This window comes from Anastrepha ludens, chromosome X, assembly GCF_028408465.1.
Source record: "Anastrepha ludens isolate Willacy chromosome X, idAnaLude1.1, whole genome shotgun sequence".
Classification (NCBI taxonomy): Eukaryota; Metazoa; Arthropoda; class Insecta; order Diptera; family Tephritidae; genus Anastrepha; species Anastrepha ludens.
Window position 1 is genome coordinate 3,099,379 of NC_071503.1, and position 10,923 is coordinate 3,110,301.

The 10,923-nt window shown below is 40.4% G+C and overlaps 1 protein-coding gene across 1 annotated transcript; it reads right to left on the reverse strand.

Moving 5' to 3' along the window:
• Nucleotides 1-2,430: 2,430 nt before the first annotated feature.
• Nucleotides 2,431-5,320, reverse strand: LOC128869409 (uncharacterized protein K02A2.6-like). The gene is made up of 2 exons (XM_054111959.1): nt 3,108-5,320; nt 2,431-3,016 (listed from the first exon to the last, which is right to left on the reverse strand). The coding sequence occupies exons 1-2, from the start codon at nt 5,318-5,320 to the stop codon at nt 2,431-2,433; spliced, it is 2,799 nt and encodes a 932-aa protein (XP_053967934.1).
• Between the last annotated feature and the right edge of the window lie 5,603 nt (nt 5,321-10,923).

Here is a 10,923-nt window from a genome sequence, read left to right on the forward strand (position 1 = left end):
TTATTGAACAACCTAGTAAATGGACCATAGCTGACAACAAAAGAAGTTCCAGATCCCCCGGCTGCAGTCCATTTTGCCCCAAGTTTAGCGGTACTTGGAATAGTTACACCTACAACACCAACTATAACAGCATCATCAACAACCAAACTCCAGCAACATTATGACCTACACCATCGCTACCAATATCTACACCATCAATAATAATTCCATTAAACACAACAATAATGAAGACAACTATTGGCAATACGATTCTCCTTAGCTCCCCATTCCACTATTAACAAGCGAAATTTGCCACAAAATAGGATATATAATAGTTTATGAGTAGACAATACATACATACGAACAAAAGCAAAAATAACGGAACGTTTTTCCGCTAATTTGTTCTCGCCGTATGCATTGTATTATATGTCGAAGAATTTTTTCACGACAGGAATAGAGTTCTGGAGAAATTTAGCTAACAGTTTGTATCCTCAGCTCAAAAAATTTTCTTTTAAGATATCAGTTTGTGCTTTGTGATTCTAAAATCGACTGCCCATTTTCTGTTCCTCTACCTCGCACCGAACCACAATCGACGACAGCGCTACAACGCTGTAGTCGCGCTATAACGGTCCTTCTTCAAGTGACAAAATGCAAATAACCAATCACAGCACAATTAGCGGCTGATGCAATATTACTAATGTGATGATATTATAACTCTGGTGAAATACCCAAAACAGAATACTCATACGCTCACACATACAGTACGCAGCAACACGCGCATGCAGTGCGTGCATACAGCACGCTCCGACACGGCCATTCTGACATTTACACGTCCTCGTGTACTCAACATTTGATAAAATATTCAATTCAACATTTCTTTCCTAAAAACTTTAACATTTATTCTTATTGTTAACATAATCATATTAACGTAATCAATCATATTTCAATATTTCACTTATTCAACTTTAAATAATAATCTTTCGTCAATCAATTTTTCATTTCTTCTGACCAAAAGTTCAAACTTAATTCATTATTCCAATCATCGTCTCGCTTGGACGGTTCACTTTCAATCTCCTCTTGACCCTTTGATGAGCTTGAATCTTCTCTGTCAATGTCTAACTCTTGAGGAACACTTCCTCCTGGAAGTTTTCTAATATCTTCATGACAATATTTATATATTCACTTGCTTGATAACAACTTTAACCTGTATCTGTCACCATCCAAAACCTCTATTACCAAAAATGGTCATTTAAATTTTGGTGTCTTACAACGGCTGCCTTGGATTTGTCGAATCGATTTTTATCGTAAGAAGCCAAATATTTCATGGTGCTACTGGCTCTAGCTCGAATAGAGTCTAAGACCACTTCCAGCTCTGTGTCCAATGGATTAACCAATCCGAGAGGTCGAGCTTCTTTCCCTATCAACATTCTTGAACAAAAATAATGTTAATATCGTTCTGCAAGCACCGTATTTGCCTGATATGGCACCATGTGACTTTTTCCTGTTTCCCAAGCTCAAGTTGCCGCTCCGTGGAAAACATTTTGAGAGAATTGAAGTCATAAAAGAGAATTCGAAGAACACACTCGAGCTTGACTTGTTTACAGTAGCACAGAAAACAAACTATGTGACATATCGCGCTGAAATTTGCCATGTAAGCTTATAACAGTCCTACCAAAAAACAAAAAAATTATTTTTGCCATATGTCATCCGCGGACCGTTTTATTGATAACGTCTCGTTCATATTTGAGCAGAAGGTAAATCCAGCTCCTGTGAGAATGTCTAGCACTATTTTTAGCCTTTCTAAGCCTAACTCATTTGTGGGCGACACAATCATAATATCGTCTACGTAAACAATCACATACGAATAGGCCAAGGCAGCAGTGCATTATTTTTTTTTTTTTTTTTGCATTTCGTCTGTGGCGTGTCATCCTGCGGGCTTAAGAATATCCCATACATACACTCCCACACACATAGGTAAATCCCATGCATACACTCACACACACCCTGCATGGAAGTTGAAGTGTTAACAAAAGGACGTACGGAGTTTCGCTCCGATTTTACTCGACCCAGAATCGAAATCTTCACAGTGAATAACAATAAACAGTGAGATATCACACCCCCTAAACGTATCATCTGTCGATCACAGGCTAAAAGCTAGTGTATTCGGAAGTCGTGAGTGTTAAACTGTTGTGATGTGTGGTATGATCCACCTGTTATACTCTCTGGTGTGTGCCAACTTACCGACACCACACTTATATGTTTACTTCAGAACGTTTATTACTTCTAATTAGTTAACAATATTAAATGCTATACCAAATACAATTCAATTAAAGTGTTTAATTAATTCAGCTTATTACGATCGACTGTCTGTCATCTCAATTATAGTGCTTTTTGACATTTTAGATCAGGGTTGCCATATTACTATTTCGCATTCCTCAACACCTCCCTTTGTTAGGAAGTATCATACTCATTCAAATATGCTGGTGGTCTACGAATCCTGCGACTCGTTGATGTTACTCTATTCGTTCCTGCATGTGCATTAGAACCAGATGAGGTGGTTTCCACTAGGGGAGCCACTTCAACAGTTTCTGGCTGTAGTACGGGTTGATTTTCTTCATTGAACCGTGGTAGTTCTGTGAGATCAAAAACGTCGCATAAATATTTAGTCACATCGCGATTGCCAGTATGGTTTCCATACCGTTTTACCATTTTATTTGCATGTGATCTAATCAGTTTTGAGTTGCCCTTTACTTCAATTCTGACATTGTAGTTCACTGAACCAATCCGTTCTATGATAACGCCAGGAACCCAAAACGTATCATTGCCTTGATGCCATTTAACGTTTACAAGGTCTCCATTCGAAAGTTCTCTAGATTTTGCTCCGTGTTTGACAATAAACTGCTTTTCTTGTTTTAAATTTCGTTGTTTGATTTCCGTTGTTTGTGGCTTAGTTAAGTCTAACGTTGTTTTGATTTTCCGGTTAAGGAAGGCTTCTGCCGGAGATTTACGTTCTACCACATTCGGATTTGGTGTGGATCTATACGTTTGCAAAAATGTTTGCAAGTTTTCTGAATCCGTTCCTTCCATTTTTAATTTTTTTTAATGCTCTTTTCAGTGTATCTACGAACCGTTCCGCGTGTCCATTGGACTGGGGATGATAAGGCGATGTCCTTATGTGTTGAATACCCCGCGATGTTACGAATTGTTCGAACGCTCCGCTCGTAAACTGTGTGCCGTTATCGGAGACCAGTGTGTCACAATCTCCGTAACGTGAAAGCGTTTCATTTAGCTTGCTAATGATTGTTTGCGTTGTGATATTCTCTATTTGAAAAATTTCAGGCCATTTTGAGAATGCATCTACGATTACGAAGTAATAAAACCCATTGCATGGTCCTGCTATATCAATGTGTAACCGTTCCATTGGTTTTGTTGCTAACGGCCATGATCGTAGTGTATGTTTTACAGGCATTTTTGCTGTTGATGCACAAAGTTGACAATTTCGTGAATACGAGACTATATCTTCGTCCACACCAGGCCAATACACGTAACTCCTTGCTAACAATTTCATGCGTTCTCTACCTGGATGTCCTCTGTGTAGTTGACGTAGAATTCGTGGTTGTAATTTCTTCGGAATCACTATGCGTTCATGAAACATTAGGCACTCTTGAATCACGCTGAGTGCATCTTTCCGTGCATAAAATGGCTGTAATTCTGGTATTATTTCTTGCTTCCATCCATTTGATAATGCGTTTATGACAGCTTGGGCCGTTGAACATTGCTTTGTAGCTTTTCTTATCATTTCAAAACTCACCGGAAGTTTTTCACATTGGTCTTCAATAATCGTGTTCATTTCTTCTTCCATTTGCGTACAAGCTATCACCATGTCTTCGTCTTGCTTTGTGTGATTGGCTATAAGGCGCGAAAGCATGTCTACACATCCAAATTCTGTTGTTTTAATGTATTGGATATTGAAGTCGTACATCATCAATATTAGTGCCCATCGCTGAAGCCTATTTGCTGCGTACGTTGGGATGCCCTTATTTTTACCAAATATTGCGATTAGCGGCTTATGATCCGTGCACAATGTGAACTTACGTCCAAAAATAAATCTGTGGAACTTCTTTAGCGCAAAAACTAATGCTAAAGCTTCCTTTTCAATTTGCGAGTACTTTTGCTCTGCATCCGTTAAAACTTTTGAGGCGTGTTGTATAACCTTCTCTGATCCGTCCGGAAAAACGTGACAAATAAACGCACCGATTCCTCTATTGGAGGCGTCTGCTGCCACTTTCAATGGTAAATTGGGGTTATAATGCGTAAGCATTGAATCTGAATTTAAAATGCGTTTGAATTGCTGGAAGGCTTTTTGGCAATCAGCGTTCCAATTAAACTTTTCATTTTTATGAAGCAATTTGTCCAAAGGTGCTCTGATTTTGGACTTTTCTGCGATGAATTTTCCATAATAGTTTACACTGCCCAGAAATGCTCGGACTTCTGACATATTTTTGGGTTCTCGTAGTGCTAGAATCTGGCTTATTTTGGTGGGGTCAGGTTTTATACCTGTTTTGCTTAAAATGTTTCCCAAATATTTTACCTGTGCAGCAAAAAATTTGCATTTGTCGAACTGGACCCGAAATTTATACTTCTGTAGCTGTTGCGCCACTTTATGAAGGTTTTCGACATGTTTCTCAAAGGTCGCACCGCCTATAATGATGTCATCTATGTAAGCGACGGTGTCATCTATGCCTGCCAATATGGTGTCCATGATTTGTTGGAACGCTCCTGGAGCGCTTTTGATACCTGGTGCGAGTCTATTGAACGTAAACAGACCCATATGCGTGATAATGGTGAGCAGCTTGGCTGACTCTGCTGTGACGGGTATCTGTGGATACGCGTCTGACAGGTCTATTACGGTAAAACAATGACTTCCCGCGACCTTTGCGTAAATTTCTTCTGGCGTGTGCAGCGGATATTGATGCGGCTCTAACCATGCGTTTAGCCCTGATGAATAATCGCCACAGATCCGAACCTTGCCAGACGGTTTCTTCACTTGAACCGATATGATGTTGTTACAAATGAGATTGAGAGGCTTTTCCCAAATATGGAAAATGTCACACCAGTCAACTTCTAAGATGTTCAAAGAATCAATATTTGTTACGAATAAATTACAGTATTGTACTTCCCCGTTTAGCCTAGCTTCACAAGAAAATTCGGCTAGTAGTTGAATCTTATCTTTTGATGCGCTGGTAACGTATTTGTTCTCCAACCGTATTCCCGGTTGACCCATTTGTATCCATGTGGACTTTCCGATTAGCGAGACGTCCGAGGCGGTGTCCACCTGCATTCTGACATCACACGACGGAAACGATGAAGTTGCGGTTTCTATCGGCTTTATGCTTACTGTTGTGTATTTGCGTCGATTAACATGCGTTATTGAATTTACTTGTAAGCAACTGTTGTGACCTTTGTTGCTCGTTTGTTGTTGCTTGTGTCGCTGAGGTTTTGTGCTTTTGCTTTTACTGGCGCTGTATGAATTACAGTACCCCTCTTATGACCGTATTTGTTGCACTTGTTACACTTTTGATTGCGATATGTACAATATTCTGCATAGTGCATGTCTCCGCAATTCCAACAGGGTGTTTTTGGAATCTTCGCTTTATTTGTTTTGCTATTTTTAGTTGCATCGTTCTTGCTTTGGCGTGTATTTGGATGTATTGCGTTGGTTATTACGGTTTTTGTCTCTTCCACCATTGCTGTATCTTTCTTTAGATTGATGAATTTTTGCGCATGGCTCACCAGAGAGTTTAATGTTTGCTGTGAATCTTCTACTAGTTCTGCCAATATTTTTATACGAATGTCGGCTTCTGTGTGTGCTTGCAACCCAAATACATAGATGAGGCATTTGAATTGATCTGCCGAAAGTTCCGACAGTCTAAATTTTTCACATTGAGCATTGACCCTGGCTGCATACGATACCAGGTCTTCCTGTTGATTCTTACTAATTTGCAAACATTTGTATCTTATACTGAAGAGCGATTCATTTGCACCGAACATTTCTCCCAGCTTGGAGACTGTTTCTTCGAATGTGAAATCTCGTTGATTTTTTGTTAAAATATATGTTGCATACTTGTTATCCGCAATTGGATTTAGCTTCCTCATTAAGAGGCGAACACGTGATGCTTCGTCCAAATCTTTGCCATCGACCAAGAAAACGTCTTCGTGACGTGCATACCACGTGTCGAATGTGAGTGCGTTTGTGACATCATAGCAAAATTCTGCTATGCTTTTTGCCAATGACTCCATCAACTGTTCCTTTGAATTTTCTACTGGCTGCTTTGATCTTTGAGTCAATTGCTCCAGTAATTTGCTTTGCATCTGCAACAGTTTCATAAGTTCCTCTTGTTCTGCCATTTTCGCTACTTTGCAGTTTTGTAGGTTATGAGACCAATTTCCTCGTCGCCACCTGTTGTGATGTGTGGTATGATCCACCTGTTATACTCTCTGGTGTGTGCCAACTTACCGACACCACACTTATATGTTTACTTCAGAACGTTTATTACTTCTAATTAGTTAACAATATTAAATGCTATACCAAATACAATTCAATTAAAGTGTTTAATTAATTCAGCTTATTACGATCGACTGTCTGTCATCTCAATTATAGTGCTTTTTGACATTTTAGATCAGGGTTGCCATATTACTATTTCGCATTCCTCAACATAAACTTTCTTGCTTTTTTCTTGAGCTATTTAGCGTGCTCAAGTGAGCTACTTTGCAAATAGCAATAATTTCAAAGAAAAGACAAAATTTAGCACAGAGAGTATAAAATTGAGAGAGAAGTGGAGTAACAGCAATTTCCAACAAAGTCCACAATTCAGCTTAGCTGGTCGTGTTGGTGAGAATCAGTGTTGAGTACAGACAACAACAATATTGCCAGTTTTCTTCCTTTGTTTCATACATTTATTGAGATTGCGAACCTCTCACTCGATGTGGTGAATTTGTGTAAGATCCGCGCCATGAACAGTAAGATAATTGGCTTACGGTCTGCCACTCATGCACAGGAACAACGCCAATTGTCCTCATCCCCATTGGCTTCCGCGTGCCCTTTTGGAAAAAGTGCACTCACTCCACGATCCCCGGTGCACGGCCAACCAAACCCTGGCAACGGTCAACCGACTACTGCCAATGAGATCGACACTAATGATGAAGCCGCGTACTATAGCGAAGTGAAAGCGGTGGAGTTACCGGCATCATATAGAGAAGTTTTGAGCACAACACCCACTCATACTAACCAATCGGCAGAAATCTATTCTATCGGCTACAATGAAGCACTCAAAACCATGGGTAGAAAGCTCGGAGAGCTAAAAAAGATTTTGAACGGAAAACGGCATGTCAATCAGCAAATGAAAAGCATGCTCTCAGATATATGTAGACTCCCCAAGACAGTTGAGGGCAAATATACAACAACGAACGACACCAAAACAACGGTGACCAAAGCTACACAAACAACAGCACCGAGCGTTGCGAATGATAAGGCGAAAAGAGCTAGGTCGCTAACTGAGAGCGATCGAGCTACAAACACGATCACTGAGCCAACAGGAAAAAGTTCACGAATTTTTTCACCACCCGCCAAATCAATTGTGAAGGATAACATGCTATTGGCTTTAGAGAAGAACAAAAATACTGTCCTTAAAAAGAATAGCAATGCTGAGCTAGCATATGTTAAAGGCCCGGCGCCCAATCAGGAAGGAGAATGGAGAAAAGTCGTGAAGCAGAAACGTGCGAAAAGCAAGCCTACACGGCCCGGCGTCATAGTAGTTAAGAAATCAGGAGATATTTCCTATGCAGATATTCTCAAAATTGTGAAAAAAGAAGAGACTCTAAAAGGCATGAGTTCAATGGTACGAAAAATCCAAAAAACGGCTCAGGGAGATCTGCTATTTCAACTTAGCGAGTCCTCTATGGGAAATACCTCTAAACTTCAAGCTGCAGTGGGGCAAGTATTACGTAGAAAAGCAGAGGTGAAAAAACTCACAGATATCACACAGTTGGACATCCGTGACATTGATGTGACATAAAGTGTTTAGCAACTTATTTAATAGTTGCCTTTCGGAGGGCACCTTTCCGTCAACTTGGAAACGCCAAAATTAAATTTTGCTTACAAAACCAGGTACATCAACGGAGGAGCCGTCGAGCTACAGACCAATATGTCTAACCGACTCTGCGAGTAAGGTTCTCGAACGAATTTTATTCGATCGACTAGACGCGGAAGTCAGATCAAAGAGAGGCCTGTCCGAAAATCAATTCGGATTTAGAGAGGGGAAGCCAACGATAGATGCAGTATCTTCAGCAATCCAGCTTGCAACGAAAGCAATCAGCGGCACCCGATGGCTTAATGGCACCAAAGAGTACTGCCTGATTATCACCCTAGACGTAAGAAATGCATTCAACTCTGCAAACTGGGCGAAAACCTTAGACGCCCTAGAGCGAATTGGGGTCTCCATGTATCTGAGGAGAATAGTGCGCAGTTACTTCGATGGCCGAATTCTATGGTACAATACATCAAAGAAACGGAAAAAAGTTAAAATAACAATTAGCGCTCCACAAGGATCGATTCTCGGGCCATTGCTGTGGAATATAATGTACGACGGTGTTCTCCGTGTCAGGATTCCAGAAAGAACCAAGATAATTGGCTTTGCCGACGACATTGCCGTTGTGGTAACGGCTAAAAATCTAGGCGATATCCGCAACAATGCAATCCATGCGGTTTTCAGCGTGCAATCTTGGGTAGCCCAAAATAAGCTAGACCTAGCGCAACAAAAGACCGAAGCAATCCTTATATGCAACAGAAAAAAACCAGAAGAGATCTCTTTTAGAATCGGAGACTTCAACAAAACGACCACTCCCGCAATCAAATACTTGGGAATAATGATAGACAAAAGGTTGTCTTTCAAAGCACACTTCGAGTACGCCAACAAAAAAGCATCCACCACCACGACGGCGCTGTCGAGGCTGATGTTAAAAGTACGAGGACCAAAACAAAATCGTCGTCAACTTCTGGCTAATGTCGTGAAAAGCCAAATTTTGTATGGTGCTCCAATCTGGGCAAATAAAACGGAACATGTATCATACTTTCGAGGTCTACGGTCTACCTACCGGTTGTGCGCACTACGCGTATGTAGCGCATTTAAAACGGTGTCCGACGATGCAGCCTTAGTAATATCTGGCATGTACCCGCTAGGCATATTAGCAATGGAAACTGCCCGAATAGCGAGAGCACAGCGACCTATAAGTCCGTCTACTCGGGCCGCGTTACGAGATAATTGCATCGACGAGTGGCATACTAGGTGGGAAAACTCGGCCAAAGGATGCTTCAAAGCATATCTGTTAAGCCAGATTCTGGCAAACTATTATAATAGAATAATGTAACGTAAATTAGAATAGAATAAATCAAATAATATTGAATTTAAAAATTGAAATTGTATTAAAGCTTAATATTAAGTTATTTTATATTGTTTATTTATAAGTAGGTATATAGTATACTTTACTGTTTCTCGCTGTCGCTATTTCTTTACCTGTTTCTATTTACTTCCGAGCATTGACTTTATTTCTACAGCTATACCTACTTTCCGTTCTTCCTATTTCTATTTACTTAACTGCAAACTCTCTCTAACTCTCCACATACTGTTCTTCCATTTCGGCTATTTCTCGTATCTTAGTTTTAGGCCTAATATAAGGACAGTACATGTGTAATAAACTCCACTTTTGGAATTGTACTCGGACGAGTGCGGTGTTCCTTTTTTAATTACGCGGCGTTACAGGCAATATTCGTTTTATTTCGCGCTTCCACCCTAAGTAAAGTGTTTTTTTTTTAAATTTAATATAATACAATACCTAGTATATCTTCTCAAACCAGTGAAGAATTTTCATGGCGCCCGAGCAGGGACTTTTAGGAGCTGAAATATTCTTTGATCTGTTATCGGTGGGTCAGATCAGAACCAGCCCAAGGCAGCCAACGCTGCAAAAAACTGTGTTAGGCTGGATAATTTCAGGCAAGTATGCCACAAATAATAGCTCTAGTGCCCAAGTAAGTAGCACATTATGTCAATTTGAAGAAAGCGTTGCTAGCATTGATACTACAATCCGAAAATTCTGGGAATTGTAAGAAATACCTGCACAAGTAAATTCCACACGACTGACTCCAGAGCAGGCAAAATGTGAGGAATTTTTTTCGAAAACCACACAGGATTTACCATGTGGAAGGCTTCAAGTCAGACTGCCTTTCAAAACCGACCGTAAATTACTCGGTCATTCGTATGAAACCGCAGCTCGGCGGTTTCAGGCGCTGGAGAGAAGGACGCTGAAAGATCCAGTACTTCGTAAAATGTACCTGGACTTCATGCAAGAGTATCTCGAATTGGGGCATATGAGTCCAACAAATAATCGACTCCCGAGTGAGCCGCACTATTTCATTCCGCACCAGTGTGTGTTAAGACCGCAGAGCACAACTACCAAGTTGCGCGTAGTTTTTGATGCTTCGAGTCGCACATCAACACAAGTTGCGTTGAATGAAACCTTGATGGTCGGGCCGATCGTTCAAGTGGAGCTTTTTTCGACCCTCCTTCGCTTCCGATTGCACAAATATGCCATGACTGCCGACATCACGAAGATGTATCGTCAAATATTGGTGCACGAAGACGACAGGAACTTCCAGCTCATAGTGTGGACATGATTCAATTATAGAAGGTTAGGTAAGTAGTGACAAGGGCGCTTTGACACTCCCTTATTTTAGGGCTGCATTTACGAAGGATGGGAAAAAGGGAAAAATGTTTTCCCCTTCTTGCCTAAAGGTAGTAAAAAAGTACGTAAAGTAACTAATTAGTCCTGTACTAAGAGAAAAACAAGTATATTGGTTATTTAATCTACATTAAAACAAAACGACAGAAA